Raw genomic sequence first — 24,435 nt, forward strand, 5'->3', positions numbered from 1 at the left:
TGTCAGAACACAGAATTGTTGCATAGTTGCTTTAATTTATACGGTACTCTTCCTTGAGCTTATAAATACAGGTAACCAGGATATATCAAGATCTGCTGCATAAATACAGTCAAGAAGCAAATACAGTTCTACATGAAAAAGAGCAGAGGAGAGTATGATAAAGAGGAAAAGAAAATACAGGCCCCCAAGTCTCACTGATTTATAACTATATAGCTAATTAAAGTAACAAAACAAATCAGTTGGACAAGATACGAGTTGCAAGAGAACATATCTTCTCCCTTACACCTTGTCTTTTGAAAAAGATGGAGCCATATATTTTATCTGGAGGCCTTAGAACACATATCATCACTGTTCTGGAATTAAAAGAAAATTTACTGTCAGAATAAAATGAACAGATAAGTCTGAGTTAAAAAGCAAACAAGTTCTAAGGCTCAGTTTCACGTCCATTGTAGTCAGAGGACAGTTACCTTAGCTTCTAAGCACACCACTAAGCCATTGTCTATGTGGATAGCTCTCAGTTTGCTTGCTCACATTCTCTCTGTGTCTGGAATAGTCCAGATCCTCACAGCCTGCACACAGGCATACGTGTAACATGGAAAAAAAAGCCGTCATAGAACCATCACCGGCTAGCGAAATACATGAGGCATGCTCTGCCCACAACAGGCTCCCCGGGGAAGATGCCAGGGACTTTTCGTTGACTTTTGCCAAATTCTCATCTGTCTGATGTATCTATTTTTTTTATGATTTAGTTTTTAATGGGTTTGGATGGTATAAGGGAGTACTGCGTCAATTAAGTAAGAACTAGGCTTTCTGTGTTTTAATACTGAAATCAACTACAATGCATTCACAAACAGAATCTTATCAAGCACTACGTTATCCCAGAAGTCGTTACAAGAGGTAGCACTGTTTTCAATTTTATAATATCAGAAAATCATTCAATAAATATCATCAAAAAATAAAAGAGATTTCACTTCACTTTTCCACTCAGAGTTTCAATTTCAGAGGAGGAATGAAGTATGTGTGTCAGGGCATTCAATATGAAACCTATAGCAGCTAAACAGGAAACATCTGTTCCACTTCCCTGCACTTCCTAAGCCTCTTCCATTTGCCTATGCTCCCCTCACTTCATCCCAGTATCAGACCTCACCTTGTTCCTACTTGATTTACTTTTTACTTTTGTCCCTTCCCAGAAGGAAACTTTTTCCTTGCTTTGATCATGAAAAGCTCAGCTAGGCAGCTGGAGCAAACAAGCTCTGCAGTTGTCCCCACTGACAGTAGCTGAGGCTGTAGTTGTTGAGGGCTTTATGGAAATGTACTTCTCCATCCTCTTTTACTATCCATCTTCTCTACCTTCCAAGAGAATCTATTAAGAACATTAACTTTCACTGTGAGCATCTCACCCTGACCGGTGCAAGATGCAGGACAGTAGAAAGGATGAATTAATGTTATTCTCCAATTCTGAATTCCTGAGTTTGTTTGAACAGTGTAAGTATATGGATTTTTTCCACAATGTAGAACTTAGACCAAAAAATGTGTTTACAGAATAACATGCATATGTTATCTTTAATTTGGGCTAATTAGAAAAATAACACTGAAAACATATCTCTTCCTCTTTTTCAACAACCAGCAAACTAATGGAAAATTTTTTCCATTACTGGAGGATAACTACAATCCTCTCTAATTACTATCATTTCTGGCCTTCTATTAAGTTCTCTTTAGAACAGGTAAATCTTGTCAGACTAAGTGTTGTTTTTATACAAGCAAACAACTGCATCTTCTAAAGAGTTAGTAATCAGTCACAGCACTACTCAAAATATTCATATGTGGGCTTACACCACTGCTATGTGAACATGGCAACACAAAAGAACAGGTGCTACTGAAGGGGCACATTGCTGTTCAACGCCACTTCATCTACTTTCTCTTTGACTGCAGGACACTAAAAATAGGTATTGTTTAAATAACATCTACATCATCTGCAAACACTAGATTAAAGAGCTCTAGAAGAGGTAAAAATAAGTATGGAAAATGAATGAACACAAGGCCCACACATCTTAAAAATCTCCAGTTACTAGAAAATCTCTTTTTACTGTTAGTTGTTTATTTACTTGGACTGTGGTGGAGGCTGGCAGTAAAGTAGCATATACAGAAACAATGAGACTAGACATTTAACTTTCACATCAATTATAGGCACCTGTATATGGCATACATTTTTATGAAAGAATAATGACAACTCTTCATAGTCATTCGGCCAATGCTAGGAGCACAGAATTTCCAGCTGGAATGTAGCTTGAGCTATAATTTAAGTGTGCTCCAGTGATGGGAAGAATGTCCACATTAATCTTGTAAGAGGCGGCTTGCTGTTACCACAGTCAGTTACCACGGTCAGTCTCAGCAAGCAGGGTCTAACTTTTTGAATTTGTCAACTCTTAAAAACATTGTGGGGATTTCTGCTGCTGTCAGCTTCAAAAAAAGACATCTATCTTGATGGCTCAGTCAAAAGTTAGATATATCCATGTATACTGGCATCGGGTACACTTTGCTGAAGAAGTATCCAAGAATGATACTTCCATCAAAAGTTGCAGCAGTGTACACATCAGAGGGCTGAAACATTTGGCCCATTCAGCATCCAGTTCAAGTCATCCTAACAACTAGAATTATAACTGAGAGCGCTTTAATTCTTTCCACGAGAACACTAAGTACAGTAGGGTACAAGAAATTCCTCCTCACCTACTAAAGATTATTGAGTTGAGATTGCTACCAGGTGAACCCTGACAGAACCACCTGCAGACTTTTGGCTCCAGTAGAAAACTCATCAGGGCTGAGATCTGAATACGGGGTGAATAACCTGACTGAGAAATGAACTGAGAACCTGGACTGCTTTTCTGATAATGAACAGATTCTCTCTAGCCACCATGAAGCAGGTCTGTTATGGTAAGATCATTCATCTTCAACCACACCACCTGGATCAGAAGTAGAAGATCTGACATTACTTTTTGACGTAGGGATCCAGAAATGTGTACAGAAATGTGCACAGAAATGTGCATAAGATCACAAAACCGTGTATATGAGTTCACACTCCTTAACAAAATAATCAGTGAGGGAAATTTCCCACCTATTTGAAAGAACTCGCAGAACAATTTTTGCTAGTCACAGAAAGTTGTAAGAAGCTTATTTGGAGAAACTCTAGGATAAATTTTGGGGCCCAGCTCTGGGTCTTCCAATTCTTACTCTTGAAGATCTCTGAGGTAGAGCTGGCTATGGTCTTCTTCAGAAGAAAATCCTGAGGCTGTCACTGCTAGATATACCAAATGCTTGTTTTAAAGCTCAGAATATGGTTACCAACAAAGATACCTGCTGTGATGATGAGTTGAAGGTACTCACCGGCTGGGAACCAGTAATGAAGTTACACCTCTGGCAATGCCTGGTCAGAATTAAAAAGACAAGGTAACAGGGGAATACAAAAAAAAGATCAAGCTTGGAAAGGCAGATAATTATAATCTAAAGCATATGAACAGATGGCTACGCCATCAATCAATGAATAAATAATAGTGCAGTCTGACTTGATGGGATGACTGGATGAACTCGGATGACACCAGGCACTCTCCACTTATATAACTAAGCACCAGCCATGAAGTAGAGCAGGATGTGAGCACATTCATGACCTACAAAACTGAAAATACAAAATCAGCTCCTGTGTGACTAGGTATATCAACGGCCATCCTGTCAATGAACTTACACGTGGGTTATCACCTGGAGACAGAACAACTAGTTGCAGAATGGCTCTGTAACTGGACTGCCCCTTAAGGTGAGGGAAGAAAAACAAAACCAGAAACACTGAAGAACAAAAAGGGCAGCTGGCATTGTGTCTCATTCTGTACACAGAAAGAAATATGTTGCCACCAATGATGTTATTAGTCACATTCTTGTGCAGTCCTGGCAAGTAAGTTTAGTAACATCTGCTATCTGTTTTGCTCCTTCCACTTCATGCTTCGTAGTTTAATTTCATTTCCACTACTGAAGTACGGCACAGTTGTTAGCTATACAGTATTTCAGATGCCACTGTAAATTCAATTACAGTTTTATTTTGTCATTTGATATATCAGTGGAATAAAAACAATCAAGAAGATTGACACTGATCATAATCTGAATTGTCGTGCCCAATCCTTGACATAGGCATGAGTTAGAAAAGGTGTCAGTCATTCAAAACTCCTGACTCCAAACTATTTTGGAATGTGCATCAAAATGGTAGATTCTTCACTGCTTGCAAATAAAACAATACATGGCTTTGCAGAATGGAATTTCCTAAACAGAAGAATTACTTCTTAAGACTCACATTAATTAAAGAGTGAACATTTGTGGCTTTTAACTTTTAGTTAAAAAGACACATACAAAATCCTAGAAACTATTATTTTAATGACTATGTTACATTTTCTTTCAGCATATTTTTATACCTGTGTCCTTCCCTGTACTACAGAAGATTCCATTTCATAGTCATATTAGTATTTTATTTTCTATGTGTTTACACTGCAATAGTCTAATGTCCCTGCTATTTCCAACAACATGATAGATTTGTAGTATCAAGGTTGCTCACTTTGTTTGAACACACCTTAACAACACATACACTCTTGCCAATAGCTTGCAAGCCATCAAAAATGTTTTAATGGCAATAAGTAAACATCTATTTTTATTACAAAAATGAATAAAGAATAAAGCAAACAGAGCATAATCTACAGGTACAAGGTATCTGCCAGAAGATAACATCGAGAGATGGGCTATTAAAGTGTAATGCACGTGCTACTTTACTTCACCCTACACCGTACAGTATGTTAGATAATTGTACCTCTGATTTATAAAGACCACATCAGCATTTACAAGGTCAAAATGAAGAGCTAAGCAAGCATATACCAGGGACAGTTGAACACTTCTATCCCAAACCACAGCAATTAGATTGTGTCCACTGTCTATATAGTGGGGAGGGGAAAAAAGAGGTATTTCTCAGGGAGAAGGTTAAGAGGGGCCCAGATTCAAAGAATTACTTCAGCAGACACAGGTTCCTATGTCCAAAATTATGATTAAAAAAATTCACCCTACTAAGAAAATAACAAAAACTTGTTAAGAGCTTCACTGTTTGGCCTAAGAGATCCATAGACTATGTGAGTTTTCAGGAAGGAGTGGCTATCTATGGTAATGTTCTTCAAAACATGCCATTCATGTACATATTCAGAATACAGGTCTTACACAAGCAAGGACGTTCTGTCTTCAGGAAAACATTAACAGCCGTGTTCAGGCTCTATGCGACCTTCTGCTATGTGCAATAACATACAAATCAAAATATTCTCACCTTAACTTTTGTTCACATGCAAAATGCTGCCCAGGCCATAAGACAAAGAGATGTTGAGAGATAAGGACAGAGAAAATTAATGAAAATTAGGTAAAATGAAAAATGAACATACAGAGTTTAATTCCTAGGAAATAAGTTCACTGTCTTTCACTGATAAGCCACATAAAGATAGCTCCATGCAGTTCCACATATTCATAGCCCCTGAGCTGGGACATTTTGTCTTTCATGCAAACAAGACTTTCAGGGCGATCCTGCATTGTCTGAATATCCCTTTAACAGCAGCAGGAAACAATGAATCTGTGAAAGGAGTTCTAAGTGGCTGGCTCTGTAAATATCAGGAATGAGGGTATTTCAGAACAGAATTACTGAAAGAGGTCAACAAAGCACATGGACGTGGTTATAGCCTAACCTGAATTTTCTAAAAAGCTTTTGAAAAATCCCTCCTCAAAGGCTTCTATGGAAACCCCCCAGTCAGAGCTTTAGGAAAGGTCTTCATGTTCATAAATAACTGGTTAAAAGACAGGGAACAGAAAGTGAGTGAGTTAGCCAAACAGCTTTTGCAACAGAGGGAGGTCATTAGCAGAGTTCCACAGGGATTTGTGCAGGTGATGCAGCTGTTCATCATATTCCTAAGCAACCTGGTAAAATGGGTGAGCAGTGAGGGGAGAAGGATTTATAATGATATTAAGTTATGCACAGTAATAAGGATGATGGCTTGCTGACTGTTAAGAACTGAGAAAGGTCCTTAAAGAAGTAAGTCCCTAGGCAATAAAATGGCAGATGAAATTCTTTGCAGATGAATGCAAATTGATGCACAGGAAACAAAGCCATTCTAGATCATTTACAGAACAATTGTCCCTCAGCTGACCATTATAGCTCAGCATCAAGATTTTGATAATATAGTACCACAAAAACTTGCTCTGGGTGCCCCATATTGTCAACATATTCCTGCCATGAATGTTAGAAACAATTAGGAAACATATAGAAAATGAGGGATCATATCACTGTAAAATTCATAGTTCTTTCACATCTTGAATACTGTGGAAAACTATGGTCTCCCTATGAATGAGAACATAGCAAAACTGGAGAAATTGCAAGAATGGCAATAAAGATAATCAAATATATGGAACAGCTTGTGTATGAGAAACTACTTACCAGGCTAGAGGTCATCAGCCCAAAGAAGTGATAAATTAGAGTAACTATGACATATGTCTAAGACACACTAGGGAGAAAGCATACAAACATGAAGCGTTTGTTTTCTCTTCAGTAAAGAACTACAGTCATCAAATTAGGTGAGCAGCAAACAAGTTAAAACAAACAAAAGGAGGTGATTCTTTATTCAGTGACCTCTGGAACTTGCTGCCAAATAATTTTGTACGTGCTAAAAAAAGAATGTGGCTTAAAGGTGAGATTGAGCAAGAACAGGGAAGAAACACTGATTGAGAGTTATTATATCTGTAAAGCTCCATGTGGCTTGAGAGAACATTAAGTGGAAACTAGTATATATGATTGGCTTGTTCTTACTCCCCTGATAGGCTTCCGCTTACAGTCACAGTTCAAGGCAGGATAGTAGATGGGATGGATTTTTGGCGTAATTAGGCACAACTATTAAGTTCTTACAATTCTGAAATGGTGCATACAACAGAATTAAGTTCTGGTTTAGAAGTCTACAGTTTTACTGTGTTATTGCATGGAAGTAACCATTCACTTAAGCATGTCAGCTATTGATGTTAATAGTATAGCATCAAGGACCACATGGATAGGCTTCTGCTCTCTAGAAGCCGGCTTTCTTTATGAACCAGCCACACGCCTCTCTACTAGCTACACTGCGACCAACCGGGTAAGACACGTCAGTCTCATAGAATGGGAAAATACAGAAACCTCCCTCACCAGATGACAAAGATAAAAAATGCCTAATAGAGAAATGAGAATGAGAAGAAAAGAAAAGAACAAAATTTATTTCTTCCACAACTAGCAAAGCCAGAACACATAATGGTATGAGATTTGTTGTCTGGAATTATAAACTGAAAACCCAGTCTATTTGCCAGATAAGTACATTTTCTGGAACTTTTTCAGCTAGTACTGAAAATCTCAGAGAACGGAAAACACTTCTCAAAGAAGAACAGAGAAGCTTTATCAAGGGGAGCAGAATTCCACAACAAATTACATGTCATCATGTGTAAGCACCTAATGACACAACTCTTCTGCCTGAAAAACTTCACAGAAGCCCAGGAAACTTGTTTATATGGATGTCATTATCCAGGTCCACCAATGAGGAAAGCTAGCTGTTGATTCCTCGCTCAGTAATAACCTTTTGAAATCTCAGTATGATGTCCTGAGAAGTCATAGCTAGAAGATCTCTACCTCCCTATCCATCCATCCAAGTGGAAAGGATGTGTCTATGTCAGTGCTGGATAATGGATCAGTGGAACAAGTGGTGACCTATTAACTTTCTATGCAGACTATGCTGGAAGTACTACTTCCTAACTTCCTACTAATTCCTCTGCTAAGACTACAAAAGAACAGAAATGGTCCTGCGAGTCTTCGTGGTCCCAAGTGAGGGAAGAGTCAAACCACGGTCAAATGAAGGTATTAGAAAGAACAGCCAGGAGTTGTAACAATGATTCAGCTTACACTCCAAGACATGGTGCCAAATACTGCAGTAAAGCACAGTGCTGAGAGAAATCTTGGCTTCTCCTTGTTCAAACTAACATACTGCTACAGATTTCATAAATATTAGTTTGATGAATAATAAAATAAATCATGCCTTGAATTTATAAGTGTTTCATACTATGTGAGCCAGCAGAGTTTCTGCTGGTCAGTGATCTCTCAAACATTCTCAGTTTCCTCTATCGATGAATAAGACAAAAAGAAAATCTCAATTAAATTACCTTTCAGAAAGAAAGGAAATGGGATCCTCATCAACAGGATCAGCCTCTGATACATTCATAAAGATTAGTGCCAGCCTCTGGCTGAAGTTGATTGCTTCAGTTTCTGATAATCCTAGCAAATAAGGTCTAAGGAAGATGCAACAACTTTGTACTGTTTAGACTCTTTCACACATGTATGTCTTTAATTTAAATGGCAATGGTAATGGTAACGCAAATGGTAAGCAAATCTTTCAATAGAGTATGAGTATCATTCACAGAACAGAGCCAATACAAAATCTTTAGAGACTCAAAAAAAACATCACCCAAAGCAAAGGACAACGGCTTTGACAATTTAAAAGGCAACAGTGCCTCAAAAGAAGGAGAAAAGCAGGCTATTCCACCTCACCTGAAGGCTGTGAAGAACAGAGGAAGCTCTGGTTGAACCCTGTTCTCTGTGTCAATGTTCAGTGCCATCCACTCCCGAAGGTATACTCTGACCATACCTTACCACACGTGCTCCGAACTGCATCCCTCACAAAACCACAGCTGCAGCAGGTTGCTCATTTATACAGAGAGGGTCAGGAGGCCACATGACTCTAATCATCAGAGATTCTGCCCCGGAATCAGCTCCTTCCTCAGCCTGCTCACGCTATCCCAGAAGACAGCCATAATTGCTAGTTTGTAGGCTTGCCTGGGTGGAATCCAACAGTTTTTTCAAAGCTATCCTACTGTGCCAAATCCCATGGTGTCTGCCTCAAAAGCACTCTCCACAAGAACAGAATGCGCATTTTATGAGAGCAGGAGAGCATGTCAAAGCAAGTGCAGAACATGCTTCCCTGGCTTCAAAGAGGAAAAAGTGCAGAGAGATGGTTAGTACACTGAACCCATTCTCCTCTCTACAGAGTTATTTAGAACAACTAACACTTCCTACAGATTTCATCAAAGATGATGTAGAAGTTCCTGTTTGGGTACAAAGGAGAAGCTTCTGTTCACCCATAGCATAGCCTGATTTTCATTACACACAATGGAAAGAATATTGTTGAAGTTATCAGAAACTGAGTCAGACCCAGTCAGCAAACCAGTCAGTGAGCCAGGAAGTGCTGAGGGGGTAAGGCTCACTTCTGCCTTTTACATCAAAAGCAAACAGCAATTCAAAACATGTTTTCCCATTTCAATCACTTTGCTGATTTAATAAGCCTCTCCATGCTGTACTAGGGCAATATTATTGTTTATTGATCATGCATTTTTAAAATGGAATCCCATCTGTTCTGCTTAATTCCTGCTTGTTTCCAAAGTATCCAATTCAGCAGGGAATAAGATCTTAATTCCAGTATGGTTCAAATACGCTGAAGTGGCAGCTACATCTGCTTTTTCATCTTCTACTTTGTAGTCTAAGGATGGGTGACTTCTTTACAGAAAATTCCTAAATGTTGTATAATATAAGCACTTTTTTGAATGGGGAGATGTACAAATGTTCCTTTACAAGTTGCTTTTTCTTTCCTGTTTCCAAACAGTACTGCAGAACTTCATAAAATATAATAATTCCACTGTCATTTTAATCCCAGGTGGGAACTACGACCATGCAGCTGCTCTCTCCCTTCCTCTCTCAGTGAGATGGAGAAGAGAATCAAGAAAAAAATGAAAACGTGGTCTGGGATAAAGACAGTTTAGTAGATCAGCTGCCTGGTCATGCTCCCTCCCAGCTTCTTGTATACCTCCTTGCTAGCAGAGCATGGGAAACTGAAATAGTCCTTGGTTTCTTAACAACAACTAAAACCATCAGTTAATATTCTTCTCATGTTAACTCTAAAACACAGCAGCTGCTGCAAAGAAAATTAACTCTATCCCAGCTGGGCATAAGAACTACCTGGCAGCAACTAAAACAAAATGTGTTATCAACACTATTCTCATCCCAAATCCAAAACACAGCAGGTGCTGGGAAGAAAATTCACTTTATCTCAGCTGAAACCAGAACATCCACAGAAGACTCCTGTTACTTTGTCTTGAATTCCATGCTGGACTTGGTATACAGAAAGTCAAGCAAATTCAAATATGATAATCAATCAGATCATTTCTGTTCATATAGAATAAGATTGCCAAATTTAAGCTGTGTGGGAGGTTTGTACCAATGGTCATGCACACGTGCCAATGTGTGTGTCCACTCCCTTCTGTTACTAGTATCTCTTTATCTGAAATTGCAGCTTTTTCTGATGTTCCTAGGCTTGGCTCCCCTTGGACACTGTCATTTCCGCTGACTGATTCATACATTTTTCCTAGAGATTTGCATTGCAGAAGCAATCTCACTATTCTCTTTTGCTCTGGAGAGCTAAAGACAAATCATTACACCTCTTAATACTCCTCATGCAATGAAGGAATGTCCTAAAACACACAGACCTGCCAATCCCATGCCCTCTGCTTTTCCTGAAAGCTAATGGAACCAGCCTAGTTTACAAATAGCCTTCCCTTTCAAAACTGCCTCTGCAGTCCCTCTCCCATTCTTCAGTGATAACTCCATCCACCACTGGAATCTGCTGTGGCACAAACTAATTGTGCCCCCGTTGCTGAAAAGACCTGAGGGGGTTTTGACTTCATGGAAAAGGACCAGGATCCTCATTCCTCTCTAATCCAGCCATTTCCATCTTATATATGGTGTTGCACATAACAGGTTTTTTTCAAGGAAATGAGAAAAATGGGACTGAAAGCTAACGTAGTGCAACTTGTATGTAATCTATCACTGGAGCTCTAAGTCACATATGCATGACAAACATGACCCCTTTCAATTCAGATTAGGTTATGCATCATATTTTCTTCCAAAGTGAGATAAAGATGTGGAAGCCCTTAAAAAAAGGCTAAAGGTATTCAGAAATATCCATTAATTTTATTACTGATTCACAAGAAATCCACATTAATTGTCAACATCACCCAATGCACCAATTCTTCGATGTCCTTACTGTAATGTATGTAACAGATGATTTGCTCTGCACTTGTTTTTCATGGCCATCACTTCACAGACTATAATTTGTGTTGGATAAACCACTGATACATACTGAACTATATGCTGGAAAAAATGATCATTTTTTTTTCCTTTTTTCTATTATACAGCATATTCTGAACATATGGAGGACAGAAGACTATAAACAGAAATTCAGATGACCCTTCTAAGACTGCTCCTACAGTTTTATAGACTATAGTCTTAGCATCTCACAGTCATTCCTGCTTGAAACTATTCCTATAGTGTTTTCTCTTAACACATACCACAGTCCTAAAATTATCCACTTTGGCTTGTTTCTTTGCTTAGGTCAGAGATTATTACAGTCAGCAGCCACACACAGTGCTGCGTTCTTCCATCCATGTTTCTGAGATATGTGATAAACATTCAGCATCAGGCAACGTTCCCTGTGTTAATTAAATCCTCTAAATTTATGTTGATTCTTTTGAATAAACAAATGCATCAGTGAATCATCAGGAAAAAAAGATTAATTAAAACCAGTTCTGCAAGCTTAAAAATCACGGCCTTCTTTCCCCAATTTAAATATACATCACAGTCATCATTGTTAAAATTGTTACCTACACTAATCATAAAAACCTAATCTTACTAAAAAAAAATTAAATCACTTTTCATCACTTTGTATTTAAGAAATGCTCTTCCTGAATAAAAACACATGCACATGCTTCGTCTTGTTCCCAGTTACCTGTCATTTTCTGGTTCTTTTTCACTAAGCTGATCTTTGGGTTGCCTAAATTTCAGGAGAGAACCTTTATAAGAATTATAATACAAACGAAAAATTGCTTTTCTAAATTCTAGCTTAAAGACAAACTTAATCTGATAGTTTCACATCAAACAGGCTGCCTTCAAATTCTGGCATGTAACTGGCTTTCTTTCTTTCCCTCATTTCCATTGCACTTGTTATATATTTTTCAGTTATTTTTTTTTCCCTTTTTCAATCCTTTTCATTACATTTGTTTATCTCTAGCTGTTACTCACTGTTTCACCAGACAGAAAGTCATGATGATATTTCACAGCAAAGAAGGGCCATCATGCTGTCCTCACAGAATGGCAAAATTCCCACTCACAGCAGAAGAAATGAAGTGTTGTTCTGATACATCTTAAGTGAAACTCTTCTGGACTTCCAGCTAATTAAATACTCTGCCATCAAGGTACTTTACCTTTGTTAACTTTCTACCTATCTGGGTTGAAATACTCTGATACTTCAAGAAACTGAGTTTTCTCTTCTCTCCTCTTTGCCCTGAAACCAACAAACATATTCCTTTTCTTTTCTTTTAAAGATGTAATATTATGTTTCTTACCATCCATGCTGTGACAAAATCTCCCATCCAAGTCCCAACTGCAGCTACCTTCATAAAATTTTCATTCCTGATGCCCATGAAGTCTGTTATAATGTATGCACTGTGGAAACAAGAACAGACTGTAAGCTATACACATTTGCTTAATGCAGTTACAAAGAACTTGCTTTAGTGACAAAATTTATGATTAGCTGTGAAAGATTTCCCATTTCTTTCATAATCACTTTTTCTGCTAGATCTGATTCTTGACATAGAACAAGGATGGGTCAATTCCAATCAGAAATGGAAATGTGAATCTGATTTTACAGCCCCTGTCTCTTTTAAAGGTGCTAAAATAATGATAGGCAAAGGCTTTAGGAATATGTAAGGCTTCTGGAAATATAAACTGTTTTACATTTTTTACCTCTTCCTTTGTACAAGTGGAATCGTAACATTCTAGGATTCAGTGACTTTGCAAAATCTTTATGAAGAAAAAATAATATGTTTAACAGTGCACTGTTTCTTGATTTACACAATGTATTTTCATAGATAAACTTAATTAAACCCCAAACAAGCATTTCTACTCTGCTTAAGTAATGCCACAGATCAGATTTAAAGCCTCACACAGTAATTCAACCTCTGCTTTCATGTTCATCAAGATGTTATAAGGAAAATTAAGAAGGTAAAGTTACTTGTGCTGGATTAAAACCTTTGTGAAAAAATCATAGCTTTTAATATACTCATATCCTTCCTTTGCTGGAAGACTTTTAAAGTGTTTAAGAAGAGATTACTTGACCTCAAAAGCTAACACATTGAATAATGATAGCAATTATATTTTACCTTCTCAAGTGATATCTGTGTTTTCAAGACACCTGTAAACATTGCTTATATAACGTTATGACTATTTAAGGGTGTGCACAACTGACCCAGTAACATGTAACAACTTCCTTGAACACTGTGTTATCCATTATTCAAATGTTACATTATTATATGCCAAAAGTTGTAAAATCTAGGAGCTAACAGACCATATCTCTGTGGCTGGATCAGCGCACGCTGATCCCACTTTCTTGGGCAATCCTATTAAAGTCTAAATATTTGATCAGGATAGAGGATCTTGCTAGCACAATCCATACACAACACTGTATCACTTCTTAGATACAAGTTAATATGTCCTAGAGGGAAAAAATTAATGTCACGGAATTTATGACACACGTAAAATCACACACCCAAGTGGCTGTTCTCACTATATCCATTTCGTAAACTTTCAGCTAATACATCACTAACAAAAATACAATTTGATTTTTTATTCATCTGTTGAACAGCATCTAAATCCTGGCTCAGATTTTCTGCTGCAAGTGAAAAACAAAACCCAGAACACATTTTTTTTACAAGCTATTTTTAATTAAGTTCCATATAGTTAATAAGATTATCAATATTCCAAATTTGCTGTGTGGTAAATAGGATGCAACAACACCAGAACAGTTCTACAGGGTCAGTTTTATGTCTCTTTGTTTCAACGCCCTCTCTCCAAAACAGGGCAACAGCAGATACCTCGGGAAGATCGTGACAACAGGAAAGCACACCCCTCCCAGATATATTCTCCCAGCCTCTTTATAACTGAGAAACATTTGGAATTCCTTGTTTTCCTGCATCTTGGGTATGCCATTCTTGTAGCATCTGTGAAGGTGAAAATCAACATGACTTCATTCCTTAAGAAGGCATCTCATTAACAAAAGGGTATGGCAATAAATGACAGTTGTAAGCACAGGCTCCCAACAGCAACCTGTATCTTTATCTCTTTCATCAGTCTGAAACATATACAAAAACCCCAGGGCAGTTCTCACCTGTTTTATTCACATTTTTCATACACATTATACATTTGCACATGCATTATACACGATTACAGGGGTACAAAAAGTAATTAAGCACTTGCACAACACTCCTGAAAAGGGAGTTACTTGGGTAATTCCCATAGCTCCACTGCATATAGTGGTCTTGTCACAGCCACCCATGACAGGCTGGGGCACACAGGGAAGGTTACCCAAAAAGGCTCAGAAGCCATTGATCACCGAATGTGGGTATTAACAAGTAGAAGAGATATCAAACCAGACATAAGCTATTTTTCTGATGGCAACTGAATTTCTCCATGTAGTCACTTGTTGTTGTTACAAATGTTAAAAGTATTGAAGGTTTATAATGAGGTTGGATAAGATGGACACAATACTTAAATACGTAGAAAGGCTTGGAAGCACCAGATCATCCTCACAGTCCATTCTATAATTGGAAGTAGGAAGATGTGAAACATAAAAGTACCGTATGAACTGTGCATCACAGTCTAAAAGTAATTAATGCCTAAACTAAATATGCAAATTGACAGACCTTCAGGTAGAGTTAAAATAGCATATCATTATTAAAAGAACACCTAAGAACACAATCTGTGCATAGTTTAAGTGCATTTACTGATCAAAATACAGCTATAACTTTTTATGGATCAGAAAATATTTTTAGCACGGTCATTATTTTATTAGAAATAGTAATGAAACACGCTGCTATTATATTAACAATTAGTATTACATCCTGAGTCTTTTATATTCTGTAGTATTATTTTTATTTCAAAACACAAAGAGAAAATTATTTTTATAAATACAGATTCCGGGCTGCTAAAAAAGAAAAACCTTTCCATTTTTAATTTTCAGGGTTTAGTCTGAATATAAATGAGAGTAGCTGACTTCTCTAAAAAAGCCGTGTGTCCCAGTTCAGCCCTTAGCCAGCAGGTAAACGGTAGGCAGCTGGTCTCTCACCTCCCCCCAGCCAAGAGGAAGAATCGGAAAAGGAAAATGAGACTTGTGGGTTGAATTAAAAATGAACAAGACAATCACAGAGGCGCAGAGATCAAGGCGGACACAGATATCACCAAATGCAGAGCACTGTGAATGGGACACACAGTAGTGGAGCAGTGGCAGAAGGGGTACTAAGAACAGGATGCAGCAAGAGCAGGCAGGAGCAAACTGGGCTACCCCTAGAAAACTCGCCACTTATAAACAGTGCATGACATTCGTGGTATGGAATATGTCTGTTGGACAGTTTGGGTCAGCTGTCCTTGCTCTGCTCCTCCCAACTTAATACACCTGCTCACTTGTAAAACGTGAGAAACTGAAAAAGGCCGTTGGCTTCCCCAGTAACAACAATAGACATCAAACTTTTTCAGCATTTTTCTCATACTAAAATTTAGAAAAACAGCAGCTGCTGAGAAGAAAATTAATTCTATCCCAGTTGACCATAAAACATTGCCCAGCTACAACTGCAAACAATACGTGTTATCAACATTCTTCCCAACATTAACCCAAAGTGCTGCAGCTACTAAGAAGAAAATTTACCGTAGCCTAGCTGAAACCAGAACACCATGATTGCCTGATGATGTTACCAGGATATAAATTTTAACAGTACCAAAAGCAAAAATAATTCTGTAGTGGAAAAAAATCCCCACTTTTTTCTAGCTTTAACTAGTAGTTAGAGCAGTTTTCATTAACCGATTACTCCGCTTCCTGGCTAGAATCCATGTTTGCACCTTACAGGAGGGCTAATTGCCGTTGGGCTCCAGTTAAATGTCACAGTTAGCCCAGATTTTCCATAGGTTGTCAAAAGGCTTCTTTTTACTTTGTCATATTTATATTCTGTAGCAAAGTACCTTCATACTGCATTAATAGCACAGTCTAAGAAAATACTGAGTAGGAAAACACAGCAGCTAAAGTTCAGAGTAAAGAGAGTAAAAAAAAAACAACCTCCTCAGAAACTGACAGGATGAGTCAATAATTAAAGGCTGGGGAGCCAATCCTTGCAAATGTTACAGATTAAGGACAAGTTTGCAATCGGGATTTGGGACAAACCCACTATTAACCTTTGACAGTAAAACTGGAAGCTGCAAAGCCAGGGAAATAGCTCTTTGCAGGCCAAATAATTCCATGTGCTGTGACATATCCTGGTCTCCAGCTGATAACCCAAAGAGATGGAGACATCTTGTAAGGCCTATGAGACATTTAATAATCCAGACACATCCGAACTGAACGCTAGATCTCCACGGACTGTAAATGAGAGCATAGACACTTTTGTTTGCCTTTTCATGCTATTTTAACAACCTTGGTACATCTTAACTATCCTTCAGCCGGCTTTTTATACATTCTAGAGTATGTAACGCACTGGGCTGGCATGACACACAGGGGAAGTACTGTACAGAGCCTACAAGAACTGCACCCATAGAGAGTGGTAATTCAAAACTCTTCGAAAAGGAGGGAGTCCTAGGTGCTTTTTAGGCTGAGTGATAAAAAATCTGCATGTGTTCTGCAGTCTGACACGCGCTCTCTTGAGGTGGTTTTATTATCTGGCATTCCTCCTAAATATCTGATTATCTAGATGGAATTCATCTTCCTTGGTGCACCTGGCAAAGTGAAATTGGCCTTGACAATGGCCAACAAGTGACAGCATGGGAGTTCACACAGGCTGCAAAGAAGTATGTCTTTAGACTTGGCACCACAAGCTTCCATTACTCTTAATTTAGCAAAGGCAAGGCGTGTCAGCACAACTGAAAACACAGGGACTAAAGGACTGTATATACAGTTCCTGATCAATATTTGTCACTCTAAAATCACAGGATGGCAAATGTGACACGAGGTAGCACCTTGCTCAGCTGAAAAGCTACCCCTCAGCTCTTAGATAAGTTTTCGCATCAACCTAATAGAAACCAAAGCCATAGGGAACTGGAAGGTGCCACCGATACAACAAGATCCGCTGTCCTGTAAGTTGGCACATCATGAGACTGGCATAATGCATAGTAGCTATCTACAAACAGTTCAGACAGCACTAGTCATACAGTCACTAACCATCCTCAGTGCACATTTTGGAGGCACAGATGAAACTTTTTCTACAACACTAGAACAGAAAGAATAAGAGGCACTGAACCAGTGATTTTACTTGACAAGATGTCAAAGATTAACAGCCACAAAAGGATCCACAGGCTAATCTCCAAGATACAACAAATCCAGGATGCAAAATCAGCTTAGCCGTAGTAAGACAGATCCATGGCACAGTGCAAAACTCCTGAGACTGATAGATTGATGCTGTAACTGAGCATTTGTGGTTGGTAGCTTATTTATACAGCTTTTTGAAATCAGGAAACAGAACTGTGATTCTGAAAACCTTTGCTCATCAGTCTACAGGCCTGAGGGCTGTCTAACTTACTCTGGGGATTTGGCTTTCAAAGCTCCCAAGCTATTTAAAGTTCTGCTGCTAGGCATGTACAGGAGCTGTTCACTCTCCACAGGAATAAGCCATTTGGCTTCTAGCTCACATCCTATATTGATTGATATCCATAAAGTGGTTATTTCTCCACTTGATTTGCCTGTGGAGTTCCATCTGTGAAGTGTTTTGCAAGCCTGCCTAGAAGACAAGTCCTATTGAAAAATGCAGCAGTTGCATTTCTGTCTGTTAATGTGGAAGAGATGTAAGCACCTGACTTAAACAGTAGGGAACATGAGATCCATTCTCTATTCCAATGGACACTGGTTTAATGCTTTTCCAAGTTAGACAATTGCGTCTCACTGTCACTCTCAATAAGAAAAGAAAAGAAAAGAAAAGAAAAGAAAAGAAAAGAAAAGAAAAGAAAAGAAAAGAAAAGAAAAGAAAAGAAAAGAAAAGAAAAGAAAAGTGATGATGATCTCCTATTAGGGCAGTAGTTTTTTTGTATCTGGCACTCTCCAAGAGGATAAGAAATGTGTATTTCAGCCTCTTTTAGGTGAAGGGTAACTAAAGTTGTATAGTCCTCATTACAGGGAAGACATGGACTTGTTGAAGTGGGTCCAGAGGAGGACCACAAGAATGATCAGAGAGATGGCACACCCCTCCTATGAAGAAATGCTGAAAGAGTTGGTGTTGCTCAGCCTGGAGAGGAGAAGGCTCTCTGGAAGCCTTATTGAGCAGCCTTTCAATTTATAAATCGGCTTATAAGAGAGATCAGGACAGACTTTTCAGCAGACTAGTGTCTGCTGTGACAGGACAAGGGGTAATGGTTTTAAACCAAAAGAGGATTAATTTAGATTAGATACAAGGAAGACTTTTTTTTACATTGAGGGTGGTGAAACACTGGAACAAGTTGCCCAGAGAGGTGGTAGAAGCCCCATCACTGGAAGCAGGTTGGATGGAGCTCTGAGCAACCTGATCTAGTTGAAAATGTCTCTGCTTATTGCAGAGGAGTTGGACTAGATGACCTTTAAGTGTTCCTTCCAATCTAACAATTCTATGATTCTGTGATTCCATGTCTTGTACAAGTATCACCTTTCAGATATAAGACAGAAAGACCGGCATTGCCTGTCCTTCACTTTTAGAGAAGTGGAATGGTCAGGAGAGTAGTTTGGATTAGACCACAAGCACAGTCCTAATTAAGGTGTTTCAAACAAGTTGAGACAGGATTTAAAATATATTCCTGGCCTTAACACAGCTTTCTTCTTGCATATTGTAGGAGTGCCTTGTTTTCTGTGTGGATTTTTTACACATAGCCGTTCATGTGGTTTCACTTAAACTCTATAACCATGGTCTAAGTTTTTTTACTGAAGCAATGAAATAAAGGACTGCCTCTTACATGCCTGTTTGATACTACAGGAGAGGATTAAGATATTTACCACTAAATGAACTGTTTATTGAAAGTTGTTTCAGTGAACAATCAAACAAATTAAGAAAAAACATTGTTAATTTTTAGCATCTATTTTAATAGGCTAGTAAAGTTCCGCAACTAATCCACAAGACCGTAGCACAAGCTGGCGCAATTCACTTATTTGATTCACTCTACTTGCCTATATACAATGATATCAAAATAGTTTTACAGTAAAGAGGTCCAAAATGCTTGCACAGGTGCCCAATGACACAAGTGGGACGAGTGGCCTTGGGCATACCTATTTTGAGGGTTTAAAGAGGATCTTCATTCATCATGCTATAGCTCTGCAGACATACAAGTCCTCAGTCTTAACCCTCGCCCTGCACATCCAGAAACAGATAGTGCTGATTTTCAACAAGTTGCTAAACAGCGAGCTAAAATATACGTGTCTACATTTAAGAAAAAATGTATGCTCAGAATTATAAAATTTAGGAAAACGTTGTAAGCTGTTTTGTTGGGAGCGTTACATTCAACATTCTTTTAAATGTTGTAGCTTTGCTTACCTTAAACACAGATAATTTGTTGATATTTAAAAAATAGGTACTAAAATATGAAAGTAACATTAATAGATACTAGAGAATATAACAGGCAGTGCATAAGGGAAGGTTAGGTTAGTAATTTAGCAAGAGAGAAATGCAGTAAAACACTGCTTTTCAAGTAAATACTTGCCTTGTTTTAAAACTTGGTGAGATACTGGTAAGAAAGACTTTTAAATATGCTGTACTGCCTGAGCTCCCCAGGATAGGAGATGGCTTACCTACATCCATTCCCAATGCTGTCATTTTAGTAGAGCTAAGAAGGGATAACGATGTGCAGCAATATTCTCAGAACTGGCAGTTACAAGAAAAAAATTATTCACTTAAAAAAAAAACCACAACAAAAACCCAAACAAACCCATAAAAGAACTGCTCATATCATTGCCAGAACATAAAAAAAAAAAATAAATTAAGTAGTTGGAACTTCACCACTTTGACCAAGTGCTTTGACAACATTTAGAACTCCTGTAAATTTCAGCGAAAACGTTGGACTTTCTATCCATTTCAGTTTTAGGGATGACAGAGAAATTTAAATGCATTACTTTAATGCTGATTAAAGTAGTGACTGCAGTACTATTCCTATTCAGAAATGGGAACTTAGGACAATTTGGTAGAAAACACCGAATGGACTCTGGTTGTAAGTAGGAGCCCAACTGGGAAAGAAAAAGCAGGAATATATTTTAGCAAATTTTAGCAGAAACTTGTAAGTATTAGCAGATAATGCAACTTCATATATTAATCATCCTTTAAGTTATTAAAGGCTCCTTGAACCATTGATGAATAGATTATTTTTTTATAAGTAAAACCATGAAATGCCAGAAAACTACAAGCAGCATGTCATAAGTTAATGAATTGGAACTGAGGGAACAAAGAAATGCTGGCACAGAATCTCTTCTGAAGGTTTCTCAGCCATCATAATTTAAAAGAATTTGAACTGGCTCTGAAAAGAATTGTAAGCCCATAATGTTAAATAATTTATTACAAACACAGTAGATCTTTTTTCCTTGTGTATTGAATATATTTTAAAGCTTTATAAAGACTACTGTTATTTTGAATTTCAAGGGTCTGCTGTAGCAACTGGGTGAAGCAAGGACCATGTGCATTCCTTCAACACTTTATTTTCAGGAACCACTCACATCCTGCAGCTGAATGAGAAGTGACCAAAGGACTCTCCTTTCAGCACAGGCCAGGGGACTTCTAGTGCTTTACCGAACACTGAAAGACATCGCAAGAACCTGTATATTTGTGACTAGAAAGAGGTGAGATCCTTCACTACAGCAAATGTTGGATCAGTATTTGAACCTCTGGATGGAGTTTGAATTTGAGAAGCAACTGGAAAAACAGCTGAATGCAACCTTTGTATGGATGCCCATTTTTAAAACAGTGGAGGCTGACATATGACTCACCTTACAATTTCCATCAAAGCATATAAACGTGTGTTGGAGGAGTGTAACTGCTGCTAAATAGGCTAAGATTATTTTTCTTTTTATTTTTTTTACTACATCAGTACAGTGTGGTAAGTTTTAACTTTGACATTTTTGTTTCCAGAGTTTTGCTGCAGAGATATGTCAGAGTATCTGAAGCAGAGAAGACGTCCTTCCCAGGCTAGAAGCTGATTTCCCTGACACACAAGCTTTAAATGACAATTTCAAATCCAGTCACATTATTTTTCACATAAGACATGAAGATATTCAATTTGGCTTGTGTGCTTGTAGTGCCAGTGTTGTTGGTACCACCGTCCCTTTCTTTAAAGTTATCAGGAGTTAAAAATGGTCAGGAGCATTTTACTATTATAATAAAGCAGTAGGTCATGCATAGGCTGCAATCACTTGAAGGAACATATCACTTTTAATAGACTGGGGCAAAAATAAAAATCTGAAAATATGAGTGTATTTCCAAAATACAAAAAAGTTGCCAGTTCTCAAACTGAAAATAATCTCATTGTTTCATTTAAAAATTAAGTTACTTAGAAAAATTTAGCTTGATTTTTTTAACCTGTTTCTATGATCATTCCAGTTTTCTTTCCAAATCTGCATATCATAAGCATTTTCATTATTTTAATTTTTTTGCTGATTTGGGACAGGAAATCCTCCTAATTTGCAAATATTCTTGGGAGACTGAAAACACGTTTCATGTCTAAATCACTTTGGGTTAGCATTTATTGTGCCAGTTTTCTCTGTCAGAAAAATGCATTTCTACCTCAAGCTACCATACAGAATAAGGTCAAATATTCCTTCAGAGGATTCAAAGTTTAAATACAGATATGGAAAATGTTATCTTTCAACAGTAAGTTAATTTAAGGCTTAATTACATCTGAATAGTATCAAAATCCATTTACCAGTTTTCCATCTTCTATTTAAAAATTCTTGTTTCACAAGAAACTTCTCATGTTTTCTTATGAAGCAAGTCCACAGTATGTAAACAAAGTTGGTGAGAGAATGAGTAAAACAGACTGAGTAGGTCGTGTAAGTACTATTTTAAATTATCCAAAATGATTTGGGACTTTGTATCATGATTGTTCATATTATGAAAAAATACTACAGAAGTTGTAGAACATGTGATTCCACTAAACTTATTTTTTTAAGGTAAGTATTTCTTTGAAGTATTGTCTATAAAGACAAGTAATATCTGAAATGAATGAGTCAGGAACAAGACTAGACTGTGACAACATCTGAGACTGAACAGATGGATGGCGGGACTGAGTCCTGATACTTTGCATTGCAAAAGTATGAATTTACTAATTAAAGGAAGAATGAGTAAGTAATACTGGCCTTGGAGCTTGTGGGATGTGTGCCAAATGAGAAGGAAACTGGACTTCACGGAAGTTTGAAGATAAGATAAAGATTTATGAACAAAATTTAAAAGGGCACGAGGGCATGAGTCCATTTTGACTTTTGATACAATTGACTGCTCAGGATTTCCAGTTAAGGTGGTCTCTTTTGATTATGCCAAGAATCCATCCATTTGACACAGTGCTAAACAGCCAAAGATATAAACAATACAAAAGGTAGCCAAACACACAGGCATGTATTGCTTTTGAAGAATATAAGCAATCTTTTGTCACTGAGAGACAGAGCAAGTCAGAATGCTAATACGAAAGTTAAATTAAAATATAAACTCTGTTTCCTACGGGATCTTTATGTTGTATATAGGTAAAGCCTAAAAAAGTGGAGAAAAGGCCCTTTGAGAACCTCTGCTCAGTTGCTTCTTCATGAAATCTAACGGCTCTCACACCTACTCCATGGATTCCACCAGTGGGTGCTAGGGTCTTTCAGCATGCCAAGTTATTGAATGCTGAATTTGACAAGGGCTACAGGGAGACCATCAATCAGTCAAACCCAGAGAAAATCATATGCAACAAGGGAAGGGGAATACTGAAAAAATACTTAAAAGAAGGAAGAAGGGTAGGAGAGCTGGGGAACTGGACTGACAAAGTTGATGGAAGGGAAAGGGCAACATTAATATACACAGAAATGTAGAAATACATTTCAAGTGCAAAATATTTGTAAAGGGAGAAAGATCAGAGCCCAGAATGGAACGAATTTGCTCACAATCCTCAAATGTTTTTTTTTTTAGGAAAAGTATTCAGATTCAGCTGTATTTTGCTACTCCTTTTGTGAATTCAACTGTCTAGAATCTCAGCAGCATAGAGCAAGTTTCACTGCAAGAAGAAAAACAGAGAGGTGCTTCCTCACTTGAAAAGCACTCGGTTAAAATCTTAATTTCAAACAAAGGAATAGATCCAAGCTTTCTATAATGATATTTTACTGCTTATAGCTGCTTACAGATTCTTTGCTGTATTACAGTCTGTGCATGTAAAAGGAGACTGAAACTGCAGTTGGTTCAAGGAATCGGGAGCATATACCAGTCCAGAACATCAGAATGAAATGGCACAAATAACTGCACAGAGGTCTTACAAAGACCTAAACAGATATTAGCATGTCAGCCTTACTAGCCCTTTCAAAGAACCAGGTCAGCAGAAACAATAATTGGACCCAAATCCCCAAGAGTTTACTCAGATTCAAGATGGATACTACAATCTGATATAGCCACAAATGAACCCTAAATAAGAATCTTCAAAACACTTCCTCTGCAAATATTTTGTTCAAAAATGTTATCCAAGTTCTACAGTCTGTATACATGTAGCCAATACTCCGCTGATAAACCAAAACACAATAGGAAATTGTCATATGAGAAAAAGCTGCTTTTTAAAGCTACTTGTAGACACAAAAGAACAGGAAATATCTTGCTGTTATGTATGTTTGGGTACGTATCTGTTGAAGATGACTGGTGTGTGTCAGTCTTGCTGCAGTCTTTAAAATCAGACTGAGATATAGGAACTGTACGAGTTGTTAAGAAATAATGCTCTGCCATACTCATAGGTACCTTTCAGAAGAAATGGGAGGAAAATGTGACATGACAACACAAAAGCTGGTCTGAGGATTTGGTTGGCTTCTCTCATAATATAATAACAGCAGCAGATTGCAGAGCAGATGGAAAAGAACTAGACTTCAAGCAATGCACAGATTAACAAGCTAAGGAGATTGCTTCTTTACTATATTACTTGAAAACGATATATAAAGAACAACTGGGTCTATGGCCAGTCATCTGACAAGAGCTGGCATATAATCATGGCAGAGAATCTCACACTGAAAACTCAAGGAAGGAGACGGCCTGTTCTTCTACTCCTTGGCTGACAAC

The 24,435-nt window shown here is 37.8% G+C and overlaps 1 protein-coding gene across 2 annotated transcripts in view; it reads right to left on the minus strand.

Annotated features, from left to right (window-relative positions):
• TMEM117 (transmembrane protein 117) overlaps positions 1 to 24,435 on the minus strand; it is a 232,981-nt gene that overhangs the window by 133,104 nt on the left and 75,442 nt on the right. For both annotated transcript variants that reach the window (XR_008448091.1, XM_054055837.1), the window contains one exon: positions 12,520 to 12,619. Coding sequence is in view for 1 of the 2 variants with exons in the window: in XM_054055837.1 (XP_053911812.1) it covers positions 12,520 to 12,619 (100 nt within the window). In the remaining variant the exon portion in view is untranslated. The remainder of the gene's footprint in view (positions 1 to 12,519; positions 12,620 to 24,435) is intronic.

The sequence above is a fragment of the Cuculus canorus genome, chromosome 1, assembly GCF_017976375.1.
Source record: "Cuculus canorus isolate bCucCan1 chromosome 1, bCucCan1.pri, whole genome shotgun sequence".
Classification (NCBI taxonomy): Eukaryota; Metazoa; Chordata; class Aves; order Cuculiformes; family Cuculidae; genus Cuculus; species Cuculus canorus.